This window comes from Sceloporus occidentalis, unplaced genomic scaffold, assembly GCF_023333645.1.
Source record: "Sceloporus occidentalis isolate IW3139 unplaced genomic scaffold, rSceOcc1.0.p SCAF_10, whole genome shotgun sequence".
NCBI classification, from domain to species: domain Eukaryota; kingdom Metazoa; phylum Chordata; class Lepidosauria; order Squamata; family Phrynosomatidae; genus Sceloporus; species Sceloporus occidentalis.
Window position 1 is genome coordinate 6,390,736 of NW_028316990.1, and position 23,358 is coordinate 6,414,093.

Consider the following 23,358-nt stretch of genomic DNA (forward strand, 5'->3'; position numbering starts at 1 on the left):
AGACATGTGGAGGTTTTCCAGTGTGACTCTATGGTCTCTGTAGGCATGTGGAGGTCCTCCAGCACAACCCTATGGGGAACCTCCAATTGATGTTGACCATTGAGTGGCACTGGAGAACCTCCATATGTTTAGAAAGACCATCTTTCTAGACATGTGGATGTTTTCTAGTGTGAGGTCTCTGTAGGCATGTGCAGGTCCTCCAGCATGACTCTATGGTACCTTCCAACAGATATATAGTATTCACCATTATGTACGGTTCTCACTCTCTGCAGTAAATTCGGGAACATATCCCCTGCAAATATGGACTATATACCAGTATTTATGAACCATTTGACTTTTGTCCTCTCATCGCTGAAATGTGGCCCCCAGTAAGATGCACTTTTCATATAGGGGAAAGATCCTGATTTGGATCCCACTGGTGCTTTCCTCCCCTAAATTTCAAACTTCTTCATCCAATGGGTCTACTTTGGTGGTCTTGTTTTTCAAAGGTCTTGCTTGGCAGAGCAGGTTTGAGACATGTTTGTCTCAGAATGGCAGGTCCTTTGCTACTTGGGAATGTTTTGAAAACAAGCATGTTCCCGGTCAGTTAAGGCCAAAAACGTAGGCCTCTCCTCGACCGAGAAGATAAATTTGGTGCCGAGTGATTTGTGCCCATTAAGAATGAGTGGTTAGCATCTGGAAAGCACTGTGTGAGGTGAATGTTCCCAGATGCTGGCAAATTCTCTGGACAAAACATCACGGCTAATATATCTGGATCTCTTTGGAAAACTCTTTGGGATCTCTCCAGATTGGGAAAATGGAACATGTTGCTGAGAAGGAAACACCTAGAAAACCAGCCACCTGGATGACTTTAAGTAAAAGGATCTTCTAGCACCTTTGAGACTAACTGTACAAAAGAAGTTGTAGCATAAGCTTTCATAGGTTCAGTCTACTCCTTCAGATGCATGGACTAGACCAAGTCTGTGAAAGCTTATACTACCATTTTTTCCCACACAGTCAAAGGTGCTACAAGATCCCTTTGCATGCTGATATTTCAGACAGACAGAAGGATCCGGTGGCCAAACCTAGTCCAGGCAACTACTTGGCTATGAAAGTATCCCAAAATGGGAAGAAGTTTGCTTCGCTTCTTTCATCCACCAAGCGATTGCTGGAAGGCTACAGAAATATACATTTGGGGCACGAGTCGTCTTTTCCCATATTTACAGTAATTTATCAAAGTGTAAATATAGCAGGGATATTCAGCTTTGCTCTGCTTGGAGGGCGACGATTCAGGCACTGGGCCTAGAACAGTTCAGTGAAGTGACTCTGTGTTATGCGCTGAACAGTGGATGTTTCAGAAGCAAAATATAGAACATTTTCCCTACACGATTTTTCAGAGGCAATTGGATTGGAGAAGCTCCGTATAAGAATGGCAGGCCTTGTTCCGAATGCCCGCCTAGCTATGGAGGAGGCTGCCAGAACAACCTCTGTTACAAAGGTATGTCTGAGTAACCTGTGATCCAGGCCTTCTTCCTTACTGGAGAGCACACTTAGGATGTCAATCCTTGGCCTCATTCCTACTACCTTTTAAACCGGATCTCAAATCGCTTTGGACCGGTTTAAATGACCCTGGTTCCTACCTGAATTGATTTGCTGAAATGATTCGGAGAGGGGGGCCGCACGCTAGACCCATTTAACCCACGTCTTTTTGACGCTGATGTTTTCTGCATCTTTTGGAATAAATTGATTCTGCACAAGTGTGAACCGCAAGTGTGGATCGGAATCGATTTAAATTTGCCCTTCAGCCGATTGGAGAGGGTCCATCTTGAACCGATTCATTCGTGAATGTGAACCACAAGTGGGTTATTTTACCGGGGGTAGGGAATGTGATCGGGGCAAATGGAGTGGGAACCACGCTCCGCTGTCAAATCAATCCATCGATTCGGATCATAAACCACTTTTTTTTGTAAGTGGGAATGAGGCCCTTGACTCTTTTGTCCTGCAATGAGAAAAATCAATAATCCTTTTGTAAGGTTGTCAGGGTGAAAATTGAAGAGGGCTTATGTCCCGTTCATGGCCATGTAGTAGGTGGAATTTCAACAGTTGTTGCTTGTTACCTGGCTGCATCATTGCTTTGAGTCCCAATTTTGTATCCCAAATAGCAGGATACAAATAACAACAACAACAACGATTAACATTTCCTCTTCTATGCAATCCTTAAAGGGACTGGAGTGTTCTCCAGTTGTCACTTTGGCAATCTTGCTAGTCCCAAGATGTTGCAGAGGAACTATTCTTACAAAAACAAAACAAAATTTAAAAAACAAACCTGTATGCTTTGGAGGAAATGGTTTCTTGTGCAGAAAACAGGGTTTTTTTCTGTGTAGGAAAGCCACTTTCTGCATAGAAAACAAGGTTTTGCACGTGTTTTTTCTCCCCGGGACAGTTTTGCTACAACAATTTGGGCTGTTTGAATACTGGGAGAAAATTTTGCAAAATGTTCCCTTCTATTCTAAATTGTTTTCCCAACTTAGGAAATCCATTCCTCCCCCCCCCCCCCCCCAGTAATTATATATATAATGTTTTCTCCATCTTTAGGTATTTATGGAGGAACCATCCATACTAAGAATGAAGGGTGTTTTGAGGGACTCTTCTACTAGGAAATAGTTAGATTGGTTCCGCAGCAGCTGATGGCTTTGCTATCATTGGGGTGATGAATCTGTTTCAGAATCTGCTGGATAGCTCTTTTAAAGACCTCATTGGCTGCACCACACTGCTGAGATAATCCAGTTTGACACCACTTTAACTGCCATGACTCCATGCTATGGAATTCTGGGAATTGTAGTTTGATGTGGCACCAGAGCTCTCTGCCTAAATGTCTCATAAAACTACAGTTCCCAGAGTCCCATAGCATTGAGCCATGGCAGTTAAAGTAGCGTCAAACTGCATTATTTCTGCAGTGCAGACTGCATTGTGAATCTGGGTTTCCATGGCCACATCAATGCTACAGTTCCAAGAATTCTGTAGCACTGGGCCATGGCAATTAAAGTGATGTCAACCTGGATTGTTTCTACAATGCAGATGCAGCCATTGAAACCTAGAGTGGATTCACAGCGCCACTGACATGGCATGCCCTAGTTGCTCCTGGATCAGAAAAACGTTATGAGCTATGAATGCTAAATGAAACTTCCATGTTCAGGGTTAGTATATCACTTTGTAACAAATGCTGAAGAGAAAGAATAAGGAAGGGGATTGTACAGTTGGCCCTCCTTATCCATGGATTTTTATCCATGGATTCAAGCATCCACAGCTTGAAAATATTCCCCCCCAAAAGTATAAATTCTCCATTTTATATAAGGGACACCATTTTACTGTGCCATTGTATTTAATGAGACTTGAGCATCCATGGATTTTGTTATCCACGGGGGTCCTGAAACCAAACCCCCAGCGGATAACAAGTGCCTACTGTAATACGTTTTCAAAAGAGCATTTAACATCCTGCCCCCAGAAACCAAATATTGGACTTGATTATAGTCCTTGATCTAATTCAGGAGGGCAATTCTGAGATTTGTCACATTCAGGTCTTGTTTGCTATTGCCAACCTGAGCTGAGAATGGCCCACTCTCTGTTGACTTTGTATTTTAAGCTTTAAACTAGAAGTGAACTTGTGTGCCCAGTCCCCCTAAAGCAAATGAAAGCATGCCATCCATCCTTCACCACTTACTGTACCTTCCTTGCCACTGACCTGAAATACTAAAATGCTTCTTCTTTGTCACCCTTTGGAAAAAATATGAAGACGGCACAAATGTTCAGAAGCCTGAGAGAGAGGAGACGAACGAAGTGGAAATGCCACAAGAGCGGGTGAAACCTCAACCCATGAAACCTGTGAAGGAAAAGAAGAAGCCAACGACAGCGACTTACATGAGTAAGAAAAGCAACTTTGTCTCCTGAGACTGAAAGCAGTTTCAATTTTAACACGTTGGGGAATTTTATGGCATGGGTAGCTCTCTTCATTTGTGATGGGGAAATGACACGAGAATGTGGTCGGGTAGAAAATGCAAGTTAAAAATGCTTAGAATAGGGATGGAAATCTTGGTACGTTTCATTTCGCTGTGCAGTTTTTCAAGACTGCTTGCAGGTCGGGATTTCTGTCTACAAAAAAAGATCTGTGTTCTTTTGCATGGAAAAAAAGTATTTTTCTATGAAGGAAATGAATTTCCTGTGCAGAAAACACCATTTTCTGAACAAAAATGTCATTTCTTACCCTAGGGTCGTTTTTCAAAGACATAGTCGTGTTAGTCTGTAGAATCAATACGTAAAGAGCTTGTAGCGCCTTTCAGACTTTCAGCTTTCTTTCAGTTAGTCTCAAAGGCGCTACAAAATCTCTTTACATTGTTGTTGTTGTTTTGCACAGAAAATGCCATTTTCTGCACTCAAAAATCCGCATATATTTTTCTTGCAGAATAAAACCTGGACCGTAAAGGTTCTAAACGTTTTAATGTTTCCAGATTTCATGAACAGCATATCTTCCCCTTCCCCTGATGCATTTCATGGCCAACCTCCGCTCATGGTTCTGCCTTTTCTCCTTTTTCTAGCACAAGTGATCAAGTGTGATACCAAAATGAGGGATAAATGCAAAGGGTCGACATGTAACAGGTAAGTAATTTTGCTCCCTCGGTTCCTTCTTCCCACCTGCCCCTAATTCTCTATGAGACTTATCACACTAGACAAATCAGAACGAGATTTTAAAAGCAGGAAAAAACCCACAAAATGCAGGAGGTTTTTCAGACACGTTTGCACCAAACATCAATAACCCGAAAATAAAGCGAATGGAAACTTTTGGGAAGTTCCTGAAAGTAAAAAGGTATCATTTCTGTCCACTTCCCATTGGCTTTATTTTTGCGTTATTGCTATTTGGAAGAAACATCATCTGAAAAACCTTCCGCGTTTGCGGGTGTTTTCTTTTCTACTTTTAAATCCCGTTTCTGAGCGGGATTTATCTAGTGTGATAAGGTCCTATGAAAATAGAAGGCCCCAGCTTTGGTGACATCTCTGTCTATTTGCTAGTGCCAGGCCAATTTTGTTATGTTTCTATGGATCCAATGGCCAAGTAGAAGCCCCTTGGTTTTGAAGCCAGCCTTCCCAGGGGCCCCTTTCTATAAATGATGCTCCCCGGTTTGGTATAGAAGGTTTGTGTATGTGGGGATCCAGCTGAATTTATGCCCCAAAGGGTGACCATCCATGATAACCCACAATGTTCTGGCCATGTTTGGCTAAGGCTGGCAATGACCTTTCAGCATCCCACTCCTCCAATGTTTACTCATCTCAGCTGGACCATCGGATGCCTCCTCCCAGCCTGCGTGCAATGGCTTTTTAGCTGAAATTAAGAGTACAGTTGATCACTTTGCGGTGCTGGTGGTGGGGTGCTTAAGGGGGAGGAAGAGAAGCCGGCCAAACCCAAATCAAACATTGGACAGCTTCTTAAAGAGAAGGCTGTTTGGAAATGCAGAGCAGGCGTGGTATTTGTTTTTCTTAATTTTCTACCACTGTGTTGCTTTTCTAAAAAGAAAATTCTTTTATGAAACGTGGGCAGCTTAAAGGAGGCGAGCAAGTCTGTGGTGCTTTAGATGCTTGTAAAACATCTCTCTTTTGCCGGGTTTGATGACCCAACGGGGTGATTTTCCATAATTTAGCCCTTCTCTGTGTCAGATAGTTGACTCAAGGGTCTACTGTACAGAAGGTTCTTGAACAGGGACAGAGAACCTGTCTCCCATTCCAGGTGTTTTTGGGCTCAACATCCCATCAGAACCAGCCAGCTTGGCCTATGTCAGGGATGATGGGAAATGTAGTCCAAGAACCACTTACAGGCTTCAAGGTCACCACTCTTGTTCTAGAATAGCCAGTCCCAAGCTGGTGCCGTCCATCGGTGTTGGGTTATTGCAGTGATTCCCAAACTTTGGTCCTCTAGGTCTTTTGGTCTTCAACTCCCAGAAGCCCTACCCAGCTTGACCAGCATTCAGGAATTCTGGGAGCTAAAGTCCAAAACATTTGGAAGACCAATGTACGGGAACGACTGGATTACAACAGCCATCTTCTCCAGCCAACATAAGCCTGGGGACATCTGTGATCGAGTGTGTATATTTCATTTATATGGGGTAGTATAGAGGTTCAGGGTGATATATCCAGGATTCCCTTCCAGGCACCAGACTTGTTTTACTTTAATAGGATGAATGCACCTTTGGTGCACCTTAAGACTATGCCTCATTGGAAAATGCAATGATGTTCAGTAAAGCGGAAAGCAATAGGAAAAGAGGAAGACCATACTACAAGGTGGATTTATTCAATCATAGAAGCATGAATCTGCAAGACCTAAGCAGGGCAGTTGACAACCAAGGCTTTTGGAGGTTCTTTCGTTCATAAGGACATAGTTGCCTTAATGACAAGTAACATGCACAAACAAAACTGTGTCCTAGAATCCAACAGACATATCTGTGGGGAAAACATGGCATTTACTAACGTAATGTAAGAATTTCTGTGAGTGATCTGGTGCCTTTCGTATTGCAAAGTCATAGAAATTAAGGCGGCGTTGACTTGGTCAGCAGTCCGGATGGTATACAATCATTGACCTGTTTGGTTGAAAGCATAGCTTAGAATATTAGAAGGCTTTCATGGCTGGCATCCATAGTCTTTTGTGGGTTTTTCAGGCTCTGTGGCCATGTTCTAGAAGAGTTTATTCCTGACGTTTTGCCAGCATCTGTGGCTGGCATCCTCAGAGAATGCTGAATGCAGAGAACATTCTCTGAAGATGCCAGCCACAGAGGCTGGCGAAGCATCAGGAATAAACTCTTCTAGAACATGGCCACATAGCCTGAAAAACCCACAAAAAACTATATTGTAGCACCTTTGAGACTAACTGAAAGAAAGAAGTTGGCAGCATGAACTTTCGTAGTCTTATGTCCACTTCCTCAGATCCATTTGCTGGAGTGATAAGCCAGGGAAAGACTTAGGATGAATCGGTCTAGTCTCTGTCAATACCACACAAATATCTTCCATCCCAATACCTCACTAATCGACAAAAATATTTCTTTTGCTTAGATACCTCTGCCCTGCTGGCTGTCTGAACAACAAGGCAAAAGTGTTTGGGACCTTTAACTACGAGAGTGTAAGTAATAAAAGCATACTGTTTATAACAAATCGAAACAAAACAAATTAATTATTAGCAAGGAATTTAATTAGAAGTAACTGGATTAAACTTTTTTTTAACATGTTCCTTACAGTCATCCAGTATATGTCGGGCTGCCATTCATTCTGGGGTGCTGGATAACCGAGGAGGCCTGGTTGATATCACTAGGAAGGGAAGATCGGATTTCTTTATCAAGTCGACAAGAAATGGAGTCGAATCATTAAGGTAATTTCCTCCCCTGGGAAGGTGCATTTATTTGGGTTATTTGGTCTTATGTGCATTCAGATAATGGCCAGGATCAGGTCTCCCAGTTGATCTATTGATGTCCGTTTGATTTTTGTTTTGCTTCCTACTTTGAAGACTTTTTGACCAAGAGTTTAAGAACCTCACTGGGTGAGATGAAAGGTTCCTCTAATCCAGTGTTTTCAAAATTGACTGGGAAGGTGTTTCTTGGAAATCCACAAACAGTATGGGCCCCATTCCCACTTACAAATAAATCAGTGGGCGATCTGAATCAATGGATCAATTTGACAGCGGAGCATGGTTCCCGCTACATTTGCCCCGGTCGCATTATTTCCCTCTAAAATAATCCATTTGTGGTTCCCATTCATGGATGAATTGATTCAAAATGATTCTGTTCCAGCCGTTCGAAAGAGAAATTTAAATTGATTCCAATCCTCATGTGGTTCTCACTTGCACAGATTTGATTTATTGAAAAAGAAGCGGACAAAATCAGCGTCAAAAAGACGCGGGTTAAATGGTTCTAGTGCATGGCCCCCCTCTCAGAATCGCTTCAGGGATTCGGATTAAATGGGAACCAGGGTCATTTGAACCAGTTCAAACCGATTCACGATCCGATTTAAAATGTAGTGGGAATGAGGCTGTCGATATGCCCATACTCCTTGTAACTATTACTTTATATACCATGGCTTCCCCCTACAGAATCCTGGGATTTGTAGTTTGGTGAGGTACTTAGAATTGCCAAGTACACTCCTCCAAATGACAGCATGAGAGCTCTGTGGCAGAGAAATGTGAATGCCACAGCAAACTACACATCCCCAGATTCTGTAGGAAGGAGCCATGGCATGGTATCAGACTTTTATAACTATAAAGTGTGGGCGTTTGCCCTGTTAAGCCACTTTGGAAACAAAAGACTGAGACAAAGCAACTTACGAACACTCATAAAATAATTAATAAACAACAACAAAATCCCTTTCAATTAAAAGTTGCACGGATTAAGAAAATATTCTCAGTCCTTTGTCTTACCTGTGACAGTTTCTAAAATACTGTTCCTCATTCTACTCTGGTGCATGAGAATGGATGGATGGATAGATAGACAGATGATAGATAGATGATAGATAGACAGATTGCATGTCCTTTATTTAAAACAGAGAATTAATGCTTTCTTTGTTTTATATTTCACAGTAAATTCAAGCCTTCCAATTCCTTCGTTGTTTCAAAAGTCACAGGTAAGTCCTTCCAGCCCCACAAGTTGAATAATAATTGGAAAAAAAAACAGTTTGGAGAAGTTCCAAAAAACCTTCTGTGAGTTGTGAAGTCGAAGGCTTTCACAGCCAAGATCCAGTGTTTTTTGTGGGTTTTTCGGGCTATGAGGCCATGTTCTAGAAAAGTTTATTCCTGATGTTTCACCAGCATCTGTGGCTGGCAAAGATGCCAGCCAGAGATGCTGGTGAAACGTCAGGAATAAACTCTTCTAGAACATGGCTTCATAGTCTGAAAAACCCACAAAAAACCCTAGGAATTTCTGGGTGCTGTAGTGAAAAGAACAAAAAGGACCTTTGTCCTGCTCTTCAAGAAATGCATCACTTAAAGGATCTCTTTCATAACCTACGGCATGGACAGGCCTCTTGGACACATATATTGTAATGATGGAATCAGTTCCTTGGGTTCCATCCAGAACACACACAGTCTGTTCTGCTGTCAAACAGTTCTTGTTTTTAGGAAGTGGAGAGAGAGAGAGAAGGAGAGGGAGAAGGAAGGCAAGAAAAGACAAGAGGCTAAACTAGAAGGAGGTGGGGAAGAATGGAAGATAGAGCAAGTTGGGAGGAGGAGAAAGTAAAGAAGGTGGCCTTAGATGTTTTCACTTTTGTCTTTGGTCATCTTCCACCATTGGCATTCCAGGTCCAACATGAGAGCAAATATGGTCACCAGACTGCTGAAAGTTTCCCTATCTTGGTTCTTAAGGAAAGGAGGAAGCAAATCTCTGCTTACCTTACTTTCTTCAGACTTTCCCTCCCTTTAACCACAAATTTTGTAAGAGCTGGGAAGCCTGGTCACTTTTCCTAGACCTCTGGCAACTCTGAACCACCTTATTCCTCTAGGAACCTGGTTTTAGCAGTGTTACACCAGTTTTATATAGTCCTTCGCCATTTAATGTTTTTCTGACTGACTGAGTCAGTTCTCCATCTGTAAAATGGGTTCAGGAAGGTCCAGTCTTGGGACTTTATCACAGGAAGTAGACTGGGAGTTTATCCCGTGAATATCCTGGAAAAATAGCGTAATTACGCGAAATGATTTCACACAACGTCACACAAAACTCACCATTAAAATGCTCACAAAGAAGCATTAATGCACATCTTTTTACTTATGGGGTTTCAACGACGATGCATTTTCAATATCACTTTATTTGCACAATTGCGTGTGATAATCATACTTGCCATTTTTGCTTTCTTTGCGGGATGCTTCGAATGTGCTTTAACCTCTCTTTAATGCTGAATTAGCCCCAGTGTGACAAACTCCTTGGAGAGATGTTTTAAAGGCATGCCATAAACATTGCCTGAATGTTGTATGTTAAAATTGTCATCTAAATCAAAGTAGCAGGGTTTTAGGTTACCTAAACAGTTTGAGTTTCCTTCCTCCTTGTCTGTCCTTCCAAAAAGCCATCAAGCTCAAAGAGACAACCCAGTCTTAAAAAGAAAAAGAAACACTTTCACTTAGGTTGGTCCAAAATGTATCCTCCAATTTAGTTTCAAGTTAAATGACTTCTTCTTCTTGTGCCCCCCACCAGCACCTTTCATCCACAGAGAGCTTTTATATGCTTCTAAAAACAATCTTTCTGCTTACAAGAGGAGCGAAGCAAGACATCTCCAAAAATAAAACAGGACCGATATTGTCCCCCAAAAGGAGCCATTTCCAATCTAATTTCTGCTGCGATCCAGGCAAAACACTGCTTCTTTGCCAGACCTCTGTTTGCTCGAACAAAAGGCATTAGGAAGTCAAAGCGGAAAGTTTCAGAAGCCATGCCATGGAGAGCTTTTGAAATTTGGGATTTGATTTAAAAGCTGCCAGGAAGGACACTGGGAGGGCAGAGAGAGGCCAGCTCAAAAAGCCTGGAATCGGCCCCATTTTAAATGAAAACATCATTTTGTGATTTGACAGATCTTTTTTTGGGAGGGGAGGAAGAAATGTCTTGAAATGTCTCTTTGGGGCAAAGCTTTGGAAGAGAAGGGTTAGCTAGTTTTTGGAGTGAATCTGCCGAACCAGCATCTATATCCAGACCAGAGCTTGGAAAAATTACTTTTTTTGGAGTACAGTTCCCTGCTAAACACACTGGTTATGTGAAGGTGGGGAGAGGGAGTCTGTTTTGAGTGTCTTCTTCCATCCCATGGGTTTCCCAGCTCACTCTGATGCATTTCTTTCCACAGTGCAGACACTGGATTGCTACACGACAGTAGAGGAACTCTGTCCATTCAAGAAGCCAGCCACTCATTGCCCAAGGTATGGCATTGGGTTTTACTGGGCGGGTAAGAAATTGCTTGGCATTCCTCCTGGAAGGAACTCATTTGAAATCATACAGGATGATGGATGGGATAGCTGAGCAACAAACACAACAACATTTTGTGAGAAAAGTGGTTCCCTAGTGGGAATGACCAACCACAGCTGCTCCTTTACTGGTAACCCTTGGGATGCAAGAATGAAGACAGGGGATGTTTCAGTCCACAGTGGACAAGAATACAGTTGCTGACTGGCTAACAAATGATTGGCTAGCTCTATTAACATCAGCTGGGGCTGCTAGTGATCCAGCATCTGCAGTGTTTGTACAGGACTGATTGAACCACTCTGACTCCTATTGTTTCCGATATGTTTACTAGGAAGCAGTGGTAGTTAGTGACTTCCATGTCAGTGGGGTGGTGAATCCATTCCAGGTTTTAGTCCGACCATAAGAGGAGCGAGCTGAGGAGATACACATATTTTTGGGACAGGGTTCAGCATCTTGCAGGGGTCCTTTAGAGTTCAAGTTAAAACCCACAGTGGCTCTGCCATCCCACTTAAAAGCAAAGTGCTTGGCCACCTTTGTCGGGAAGGATATATACACTTCAGTGGCCAATGAGTCCCGTCAGATCATCACCTGTTATTGACTCATGGTCTGATCTAAGAAAGATGTTCTTACCTTTATGGACCATGAGTAGCCAGGGTTTGCATGAGAAGCAGTGTAACAGATCCATTTCAGTATGTAGCAAGATCTTGTAACAGTTAGTCTCAAAGGTGCTGCAAGAACTCCCTACGTACTGATTCTACAGACTAACACGGCTATATCTTTGAATTCTACATCCATTTCATTGTGTTTCTTGCCTTTTAGGTCATACTGTCCAGCTTATTGCAAGGATGAGCCATCCTACTGGGCGCCTGTATATGGGACCAATGTTTATGCAGATGTGAGTAATTCTTGGAATTGGAAACAGCAGGGCTGCTGTGGTGTTGTTACTCCCTGCTTATTCCAAGACTGTGGCATGTTCCTTCTGCAGACTGTGAAACTGAAGAGTCAGCTTAAACCTGAGCAGTGGCCATGCTATTTGGCTGGGGGATTATATTCTAGACAAGAAATTAGGGGCTTTTCCAAATTGCTCATGGCACAAATAGTATCCAATATGTAAGCCAGTGGCTCTCCTAAAGTACACAGCAAGGGGATGGGCATAGAAGCCCTGGAGCCATGTGTGGTCCTCCAAAACTGCCTTTGTGGCTCTGGATCCCTCCCGATTCCTATAATTGTTGCCGTAAAGAGTGATATCTCCAATGTGAAATCCAAGGCTTTCATGGCTGGCATCCATAGTTATTTGTGGTTTTTTGGGGGGCTATGTGACCATGTACTAGAAGAGTTTGTTTCTGACATTTCGCCAGCATCCCTGGCTGGCATCTTCAGAGAAAGATGCTGGCGTAACGTCAGAAACAAACTCTTCTAGAACATGGCCACATAGCCTGAAAAACCCACCAAAAACTATAGGGATATCTCCTTTTGGCCAGATTGCAGAATGCAGAACCTTCTGCAGTTTAGTTAAAAGATTGCCAAAACCAGCAGTGGACTTCCAGCCAATGCTGGTTTTGATTCTCTCCCCATGTTTTGCATTGTTCCAGTCCATGTGGTCCCTGAAAGGTCTCTGGGGCAGAAAATTGACCCCGAGACATAACACAGTTGCCTACTTCTGGTATACCATCACAATGCATAAAGATCAAAGACTAGACAAAATAGGAGCTGGTTTTGCATCAGCCATTCCTCAATCCCTGTAAAGAGGAGGAGTTTTTTTAGTTAGTGCACCCAGTTTGCTGTGCTTTCATCCGTAGAGATCGAGACCTACAAATTCTGGCCTGTGGGGCTTGTATGGAAAAAAAATAGCTCGCTTTTCATCCCATAGAAATCGCCAGGGTTATTTTAGTGCTTTCCACATTGAGGTCTTGGGAAAGGTATGTTTGCAAGGAATGAGGTCACGGTAGTTTTGCAAACCCTCTCGAAAAAAACCCCAAGCGCCAAGGTGCTTGGAATCAATGGCAAAATAATGAGACCGCAAACATGTCGGAGCTGCTTCTCAGACCTTTGGAAAGCACTGAGCGCACTGAGGAAGCAAAACAGTTCAGAGCGGCAAAAGCTTATCATCAAAGCCAGATGGACCAGAATGCAACATAGAAGTTGTTTCCAGCATAGAAATATCATTCTGGAAGCCCCGCAGGGAATGAGGCGTGGTGGGCAATGGTTTCTAAAATAGACAGGGAGAAGGAGATGGAAGAAAAGAAATCCCTATTAAAATATATAAATGCACACACCCTATTTCCTTGTGTGCTAGAGATCTTATCCGGCTCGGTTTTCCATTAAGTAAGGAAGCGTTTTAAAATCTAGTGGAAGGGTAAGAAGATTTTAGGAGCTCTGGTGGTGGGCAGTGATCCATCACCGAAAAGGAAGAGGATACAGATTTGTGTATGTGCTAACTCTGGTTGCATCGGCATTGCAGAAATAATGCAGTTTGACACCGCTTTAACTGCCATGGTTCAATGCTATGGGAGTCTGGGATTTGTAGTTTGTTGTGGCACCAGTGCTCTCTGACAGAGAAGGCTAAATATCTCACAAATCTCAGAATTTCCTACAAGTCCCTACAAAACTACAAGTCCCAGTAGCCCTACCATCATAGATGAAGAGAAATGCTGAGAAATGCAGTCAACGTCTGGAGGGCTATATGATTCCCACCCTTGTACTTAGACCCAGTAGGTAGAGAGATCTTGTAGCACCTTTGAGACTAACTGAAAGAAAGAAATTGGCAGCATGAGCTTTCCTAGATGTCAGTCTACTTCCTCAGATACATCAAATGCTGAATGGTGAGCCAGGGTTTACATAAACACCTTTAATCCAATGGGTCTACTTCAGTTAGGACTAGCCTTTGGAACTGGGCCTGTGTATGTATGTGTGTGCGCATGCATATATATATACTGTATATATATATATATATATATATATAGAGAGAGAGAGAGAGAGAGAGATCCAAAAAATCCCATATTTGGTGTGTGGGTCCCCCATCGAGACAGAGGCATGTGCATCATATAATTTATGAATGCGGACACTGTGTTAATATTACAGAGAAATACATGACGCAGTGAACTAAGCTCAATGCTTTCATTTGATATTTCAGAAGAAAACAGATTTTTTGCAGAAGACACCAAACATTACATTTTCTCTCTGTCGAAAAGAAATAACAAATGCCAAATTAACCTCCTCCTATGATATATGGGCCTAAAGACCCTAAAGGCACCAGATCCCATTTGATCTTGGAAGCCTTGCTTGTTACTTGGAGGGGAGATAGCTAATGAAAATCTGGTGCTGTAGGCTTTATTTCAAAGGAAGGGATTGGCAAAACCTCCTCTGCATATCCCTTGCATAAGAAAACCCTCAGAAATTCATAGGGTTGCCATAAACCAGCAGGTGATTTGAAGATACACATTTGCAGTGAGTTGCTCCTAGTGTTGCCAGGATTTCAAAGCATCCCTAAGGGACTGACAAAATACATAACATGCAGCATCGACAATTAGGAAGTAGCTATTAAGAAATCTGCTTTCTTCTGAAATATCAAATGAAAGCATTTGTTCACTGTGTCGTGTATTTCTTGGTAATATTAATACAGTGTGCAAATTCCTAAATTATATGATGCACATGTCTCTGTCTTGACCCACAGACCAAATATGGGATTTTTTGGCATCTTGTTCTCAGTCTCTCTCTCTCTCTCTCTCTCTCTGTGTGTGTGTGTGTGTGAAAGAGTTTTCCAACCCTCAAATAGGGGACATCTCTCATAATAAATGACACCTACCAGCTCCAGAAGGGACAAGCTTTTTGGCCTTAAAGAGGAGACATCTCTTATAAAATAAGGGATCCCTAGCAATCTTATTTACTTTCTTTTGGGCAGCTGCACAAAGTCATCAGAATCTGCTTACGAAGGGAGGAAACCTCAGCTCTGGTGGTCCTAGTAATCTCTTCTTTGCCTCTGTGCCTTAACCAGCGTCTTTCCAAATGCCAGCAATGAAGGACACAATCTATTGGCCCTCGCAATGGAACAAATGCACAACCTTTGGCACTCCGTCTGCTACTGGTTTCCGTCAACGTTTCAGAAAGGAGCCAGTGAGCTGTCTTGAGTTGGCTTTTATGTGGACAGAGCTGGACTGTGGCCGCATCTGCACTGCAGAAACAGTGCAGTTTGACACCACTTTAACTGCCATGGCTCCATCCTACAGAGTCCTGGGATTTATAGTTTGGTGATGCACCAGCATTATTTGGCAGAGAAGGCGCAGAGTGAGTCTAGCTTGTCTAGGAGTGCATCTACACTGTAGAAATAATATATATTAATAAGAGCAATAATAGTATGCTTCTGGGACCTAGGGAGGGATCCTCTTGGCCTAGTAAACACCTCCAGGCTCCAGGCTCCGCAACACAAAAATTATACAATTATACACACATACACACAAAGGGAATCCTGCCCTGGAGACCATCTTAATATGTCCTCGGATCCAGTTGAGGAAGGCCAAGCATTGTGACCCTGGTTGTTAAGAACATCTGCTGCTTGGCAGTCCTGTTGTATAATTGCCCTCCTTTTAAGTGGAGGGAGGAAATTCCTTCCGCTCCTTTTTTCCTGGGCTGATCCTCTCGAAATGGCTCTGCAAATTGCTAACAAAGATAAGAGGCTTCTGCTGGAAGATGGGGAAAAAATGAGAGGCTGGGAACATAAAATGGGCTGAGGTTGCGGCAGGGTTGTGGCGAGCCATGCATACCCTCCAACTGTCCCGATTCGGAGAGGATAATCCTGCGCAGTCCTCTGTCATCTCATTTTTTCAGCTGCGTTTCTCTCTCCTCCTCCCACTTTGTCCTTAGCTTTCTTCATTCCCTGAAAACTGAGTCCAAAGTACAACTATATTTTGCGCTTAGTTTACTTAGCAGGAGGGAGAGGGAAGACATCTCACCCTTCCCAGCAGGCTTAGGCAAAAGCAAACTGCTGCAGCATCTGCTGATGGATTTCACCCGGCAGGAGTAGCGTAGTCTAGAAGAAACGTTGGAAAGGCAGGCTTTCTTTTGGCTGGAAGGGGTGTTACAGCATGATTTGTCTTGAGTTCCTTGAGCGCAGGCTGTTGTTTTTTTTAATGAGCCAATTTCTAGAAGCTTTGCTGTTGCACACTACGGGAAATGCAGCGCATATCTTCGCTCGCAGTGTCGCTCCCTTGACCATATATAGAAACTCAAGAAATCACACTGGCAATTGAAATTGTGCAAGCTGCCAACACAGAGGCAGTGATAAATGAAAAAGGAAACCACGGAGAACCTGCCTTTTATGGCTCGGGTGGGAGAGAGAGGAGAGAACAGGGTCTACAATATGCACTTGTTTGTAAGTGTGTGTGTGTGTGTGTGTAGAAAGCTACTTGCAAGAGAGAAGGGGAAAAAACACCACCATTTCTCTTTCCCCTTCTTCAGATTTCCAAGGGCAGTAGCATTATAGAGGCAAGGTATATATATATATCCTTACTCTGTATATATGGTATATATGATACAGTATATATATCCTTACACTATCTATCTCTATCTATCTATCTATCTATCTATCTATCTATCTATCTATCTATCTATCTCCTTACACTATGATGGCAGGTTAAATACCTTGCCTCTGTAATGCTACTGCCCTTGGGAATCTGAAGATGGGGAAAGTGAAATGGTGGTGTTTTTCCCCTTCTCTCTTGCAAGTAGCTTGGAAATAGAGTAGATGTGTCATTTTTCTTTGTTTCTCTGAAACTGTGTGTCCATAAAGCCACTAGGAACCCACGCCTGGGTTTCTCTGCAGCCTTGGTGTTCTGGACAATTGTGTGTTTCCTGAATAGTCTGGGGACAGAGTCATCCATCAAGGGCTGTTGTGTAGCTGTAAACTCAGATTTGTCATTTCAGGAAAATTTAATAGGATCTAGGATAAACTGGGATGAAAGAACCCACAGAGTATTCTGGTTTTGTCTTTGAGATGATTTGTCATCCACTTTAGAAATGCTTTGCCAGATTGGTACATTACAAAAAGTTCAGTCATTTCTCATACAAACAGACTTGGGCAATCATTTTGGACCAGGACTGGGGCCTGATGCTGGCTTTGAATGCTGGGCCTCAACCTTGGGCTGCATCCAGCAATAACAGAGTCATAATATGGGCCTCTGAGCATGCAAAGACTTCCTTTTGTTCACTACATCTGGAAAGGGAAGATGGGATTGTTGTAGGAACCTCTAGCACCCTTGGTAATGGCAACTGTTCTTCGTTGTTTCAGAACTCCAGTATTTGCAAAACAGCTGTGCATGCAGGGGTCCTTACAGAGACTGAAGGGGGTTATGTGGATGTGATGCCTGTGGACAAGAAGAAATACTACAGCGGTTCTTTGAAGAATGGGATTCGATCTGAAAGGTAGGACGGTCTTCAAAAGATTCTTTGCCTCTTATTTTCTCTGTCACAACAGATGTGGTTTCTGAGTTTTTGGAAGTTGTAGTCCAGCAGGTCTGGAGTGCACCATCTTGGTGATTTCCAATGTAGAGAAAGTAGGGTCATTGGGACACGTTCCATCTGTGGCTCCATCTGAGAAGATTGTTGGTGAGACGAAGGACTTGTAGATGCATAGATCATCTCATGGGGACATTTCCGTCAGCGTTAGTGGCAGTTCTCTGGAATCCAAGTGATGCCTTCCTCTTCATCATTAGGATTCCATTCCTGACGGAGTTGCAAAACATTACCAGGTTCTTCTGCTTTGACATACCTACAATAGAATGAGATGTACCTTCGTAGGTGTGTACATTCTCTATAATGCTCTGTTAGTTTTGAAGAGTCCCTTGGATTTCTAACATATCAGGCATAACGTCTCACACAGTAGTGTAGTTAAATCACCATTAGACCCTGGATGCAGTGGTCTTACAGGTGACACTCTTCTAGATGGGAATGCGAATCCCATCATCTGACTTCAGTAAGTGGCAAGTGAGCCCTACTTCCCTTGGAGTCCGTTCTCATCGTGCCACTAAGCATTGCCCAAGACCTCTGCTGAAAAAAACACTGGTCCCATGAGACCTTCTGGTGAAAGTATTGCCTGTACCGTATTGCTCTTTTCTTTTCAGTTCTATGTGAACCTTGCCTGCATCCTTTCTCAGGCGGAAAAAGCTGCTGGGAATATCCCAAGATAGCTGGTTTTTTGTTGTAGGAACAGAAAGTCCCTGGATTGCAGATATATATATTTATTTATTTTTGGTTCTTGGCTTTGCTGCAGACAGAAATGGGAGGAAGAGGGATCTTGCAGGACAACTACTGAAGAGGGAGAAATCCCATGCGTTGAAACACAGGACTCTTTTCAATGCATCCGTTTCCAGATAGATGGTGAAATTGCTCATAGAGGGTGCATCGGCACTGTAGACACAATGAAGTTTGACACCACTTTAACTGCCATGACACCAGCCTACAGAATCCTGGGATCTGTAGTTTTGTGAGACACCAGCACACTTTGGCAGAGAACCTTGTAAAACTGCAAATCCCAGGATTCCACACAGCACTTAGAGTGGTGTCAACCTGCATTATTCCTACAGTGTAGATGCACCCATCGAATTATAGAGTTGGAAGGAATCCTGTTGGCTAACAAGTCCAACCTCCTGCTCAATGCAGGATCTCCAGCTAGAGCGTCTCCATGATTTTAAGTCACCATTCTTTCCCATGACTTATATTTTTTTCCTTCTTCTTCCTTTCCAGCTTAAAGACTCCAAGAGAAGGGAAAGCCTTCCGAATCTTTGCTGTGAAGCAATAGATCTCCAAGAAGAAATGAGCCCTTCTGTCAGGAGGAACATGCTGCACTGTACCTAAGCGACGGGACCAGATGACTTTTGTCCTGGCATGTAGTACGACAAAGCCCTATTAGTTAAACCTCTTGAAAGCAAGGGAGGGGAAAAAAAGATGGCTGCAGGAATTGTGTTTGGACTATCCATGTGTCACTGGCATCATGTTTTATTAGGTTTTCTTTTGCTATCAAATGCTTGGGGTCATTCGGCGAAGGTTGTTGGTCCGCACTGTGTGTGCGTGAGAGGCATTTGACACCTTGTCCTTGTCCTCCTCCTGGCAAACAGCTATGATTTCCCAAAGACAGGTCTCTCACATTTGTCCAAAGATAGCAGTGCATTGTTTCTGAAGGTAGAGATGTGAATGGTGTTAGGTGGGATAGGTAGGTAGGTAAGTGATAAAGTCAACTCCGAGGCAGCTCCTTTGGAAAAGTAAACCATCTCAGCATTTCAGAAATGTCTTTTTTGTTTGTCTCTCTGTGTGAATCCAAGTTGCTCTGGGAAGTCCACAGCTGGATGGGTTTAGGCCATTGAGCGTAATGCCGAAGCAATATGGGCAGACATTTTGTGGACCTCAGAAAGGGACTAACTAGGAAGTTGTTGAAAAGGAAACTATTTTATAAAAGGGCATCGTCTCTGGAAACAAGGGATTTACCTTGAACAGAAAATGTGGGATGGTTGTGTTTGCTGGCCAAACAACTGCAGAAAGTTAGGAAGGTGAGGATCTGGTTCACAAGAAATCGAGGAACTGGGATTCTGTTTGGGCACATTTTGCTCAGTAGTACATTAGAGAGCCTGATATAACTTACAATGTAATGCAATTTATTTTATTCAGCGGAGCTGATCATAACCTAGCTATGCAGTGGTCTTTAAATGTTGGTCTTTATTTTATTGTACACGTAAAAGGTGTTTTGCTTGGCCTTTTTTGTTTGTACAGAACTAGGGCTTATCTGTCTGGCTATCTATGTTGGAGTTAACCACAGCATCCATGTTACAGAGAACTCTTGAAGCGGCTTGGTTTTCCTGGATGTAGTCTATCTGAAATGCAGGTCCCAAGTGCCTCTGTAATGATCAATGTCCAATAGTCCTGTTCAATGGTTCTCAACCTTTTCTATTGCCCGCACCATAGGAAATATTTGATTATTGTTCCCACCCCCATATTACAAAAGTAATATCACATTCAAAGGCAGTCTGATTCCTCATTTTTGAACCACAAATTGAACCACATACAATACGTTGGGTGAACAAATTCAACTTACAAAGACAAGCTTTTAACTCAAGAGTGTAACATGCAAAATCTAAATTGAGCAATTGGACTCCAATAAAATTAAGAAAATAATAAATAAATAAATATATTCAGGAAAAAACCTGAGTTTTCACTTGTAAGTCATCTATCAAGGATACAAGCCGCTCTTTGTCGCACCCCCTGAAATTATATTTTACACCCCAACTGTGAACCCCTGCTCCAGTTATTCCAGGGTTTTGTCCAGATCTGGGTGAAACAAAACCCATTGAGGCTTTTTTACAGCTCCAAAGATGCTTCTAGGCATCAAGACATTGATGTCACCTATATAATTAAAACATATACCGTATATACTCAGCCATAAGTCGACCTCATGTATAAGTTGAGGTCAGGTTTTGCGGCCAAAATTATGGATTTTGCCATGAGCCGTGGATAGGTCAAGGGTAAAACTTGGAAGCTCCCTTAGTGTGTGTATTTGTGTGTGTATGGCAAGAGAAACTCTCATTGAGTCTTTTTGCTTCATCATTTCAGCTTCGATGGGCTTTTGAACAAACAGTAATATCAATCAATCGCCCAGGACTCTTTCTGCTTGGCTCCAGAGAGAAATAAACTCCTCTCTGCACTGCATGGGGAAATCTGAAAGAGCTGCTATCACATTACTATAGTGACCCATAAATAAGGTGACCTGGGATCTTGGGGTCAATTTTGGGGCATACATTTTTAAGCTTATAGACGAGTAGATATATGGCAGTGATAGCAAACCTATGGCACGTGTGCCAGAGGTGGCACTCAGAGCCCTCTCTGTGGGCACATGTGCTGTCACCCCAACACAGAGTTTGCTACTAGAAAGCCAGAGGGACATAGCACTTTGCAATAAATAAGTGGGTTTTGGGTTGCAGTTTGGGCACTCGGCCTCTAAAAGGTTCACCATTACTGATATACGGTATATTCCCAGTCCTGGAAGCCTTGAGAAGCAATGATTTTGCTGTAGAAGCAAGGCTCAGGTTTCCCATGTACCTTGTTTTTTCCTCTTCCTCCAAGCCTGTTTTCAAGACCAGATGTGTACCCTCAGCAACTTCCAGTTTTGTGTGTCTGTGTGTGACTCATTGTGGCCCTGGACCTCTGGAGTTTACCAACCTCTGCTTTTGATTTCTACAATTTTATCATTCCATTTTCCTTATGAAACCTTGAGAAATCTTTCCATAACTGAGATCCAAAGAGCTTGCGTATGCATCTGTTTCAGGGCAAGTCTGGATATATTTTTGTTCAATACCAAACTCTGATTTCAAGCCACATTACAAAACGACAAAACGCTAGGATTTGAACATGAAATTGCTATTTATTGAAATGGATGCTTTACAGTGTAAAATGTTGTTGTTGTCATTGTTGGTTTGTCTTTTTTAAAAACCCAGACATGCATTTTCCCATCCCAGTGATCAAATTGTCTGAGATAAGTTTTGTTATGGACATAAGGGACAAATTGTCAGCCATGCTGCATGCTCCAATGGTGCTACTTTGGGATGGACAGTCTTCTGCCCACCTTCATTTTGCTCAAGGAATTATCCCAAAGGAATTGATTCATTTCCTAAGTAACTTGGACTTTTTAGTGGAAGTCGCTAAGCATAGAAATGCAGGAAGTTGTGTTAACAGTGAATCAAACCTTCAGTCCTAGTATGGTCAGCTCTGACTGGAAGCCATGGCATACTCTCCAACACTTCACAGATGAAGAGTGGGATATATGTGGCTGAGAAACATCAGAGTGTGGTCCGATGGGAAAAATTATTGATGAGGAAAGATAGATAAGGTTGGAGATCCTGCAGAAGTTTGCTTTTGCATGAGCCTACTGGGAAGGGCAAGATAATGGCCCCTACTCTTCTCTACCTTCTACTGAGTTAGTTGAGTGCAAACTACTTTTGCACTTTTGCAGCAATTGTAGTAAGCTGAGGGCAAGGGGAGAGAGAAACTGGGACATTTTAAAGGCAGCTGGAAAAGTGGGATGGCAGAGGATTAATTGGGACTTGCCCCACCAAATCAGGAAAAGTTGGACGGTGTACCATGGCTTTCCGGAGTTTCAGGCAGGATCCTTGCCTATTTGCACATCCCTGGTCTTGCTCAGTGGTCTCTCATCCAAATACCAACCAGGCCTGATGCTGCTTAGCTTGTAAAACCAAATGCGATTGGATGCATCTGGGTGGTATGATGCCACAGAAGGACCTTACCAAAGACCAGGGGTCAACAAACTTTGGTCCATGGTGATGGTGCCATTGTGGTATACAGTGAGGCCTTTAAGGGTGTGCTAAAGGATTTCAGATGTATTTATTTCTTTTTTGAAACTGGATCCCTAAATTGTTTGGAATACAAACATGAAATAGTAGTTTATCACACGGGACAGATCCCATGCTTAAACTGGGGGGGAAAATGTAAAAGCGGGTAGATTTTCAGACGATGTCAGGGTAAACCCAAACAAAAGGTGGACAAAACCTGCAAAAGTGGGTTGATTTTCACATGACATAAGGGTTAATGAGCATTAACGCAACATTAACCCGAACAGAAAGTAGATGAAACCCACTCCTTTTTACTTTTGGAAAATCCCCAAAAGTAAAAAGGAGTGGGCTTTGCCAAGTTTCCATCCGGGTTAATGTTGCGTTGTTGCTTATTAAGCCTGACATGTCTGACAATCAACCCATTTTTGCGGATTTTTCCCAGATTTTTAAATCCCATTTCTGCATGGGGTCTGTCCTGTGTGATAAACTCCATAGAGTCTTTTGTGGCACCAGTAGTGCATTTGGGCTTAGCAGAAGTCATTACCTCCCCAGCCAATTAATATAAAACCACAATACATCCCTTTGTTTCATTTTTTTATTATATATAGGAAAGGGGTAAATGGAGAGACAGCCATCATTTTATCAAGAATATCCTAGTGGGTGCATTCCAATATGAAACCATTAGCGCCAAGAACAGCCATTCTCCTTTCAGGTTACTCTTTCTTAAGCCTATAGTAAACTGCGTAGACCTTATGTGTGGGCAGCAAGAGCCTGCAGTTTTTGTATATTTGCTTTGTTTTTTTTCTATGAAAAATGATGTATTTTTTACTACTTGCTCTGTAAAAAGAAAGTTGACTGTAAATGGCTTTGTTTTAGCTTTGCATGATCGTATTTTCCTTCATTGGCTGGGTTTCTGGGTTTCCAATCTGATTTTTCCTTTCGCCCTCCGGCAAAATAGCAATACCAAAAACAAAAACAAGAAGCCCAGTTTCTTGCTATTTTTGATTTATGACATTTGTGGAAATAAAAACTCTGAGAATGAAACCTGACTTTCAGCCTATCATTCGTTTGTTTGTTGGCTTGGGCTAGAT

General features: G+C 42.6%; 1 protein-coding gene across 1 annotated transcript in view; it reads left to right on the forward strand.

Annotated features, from left to right (window-relative positions):
• The window catches only part of LOC149305773 (cysteine-rich secretory protein LCCL domain-containing 2-like), a 45,442-nt gene extending 22,126 nt beyond the window's left edge, over window positions 1–23,316 (forward strand). Inside the window, exons 6-15 of the mRNA XM_089539814.1 lie at window positions 1,377–1,477; window positions 3,773–3,901; window positions 4,572–4,632; window positions 7,072–7,138; window positions 7,254–7,384; window positions 8,585–8,628; window positions 10,825–10,897; window positions 11,760–11,835; window positions 17,224–17,357; window positions 18,678–23,316. Coding sequence (XP_089395940.1) covers window positions 1,377–1,477; window positions 3,773–3,901; window positions 4,572–4,632; window positions 7,072–7,138; window positions 7,254–7,384; window positions 8,585–8,628; window positions 10,825–10,897; window positions 11,760–11,835; window positions 17,224–17,357; window positions 18,678–18,732 — 871 coding nt within the window. The 3' untranslated portion in view covers window positions 18,733–23,316. The remainder of the gene's footprint in view (window positions 1–1,376; window positions 1,478–3,772; window positions 3,902–4,571; window positions 4,633–7,071; window positions 7,139–7,253; window positions 7,385–8,584; window positions 8,629–10,824; window positions 10,898–11,759; window positions 11,836–17,223; window positions 17,358–18,677) is intronic.
• The last annotated feature ends 42 nt before the right edge of the window (window positions 23,317–23,358 follow it).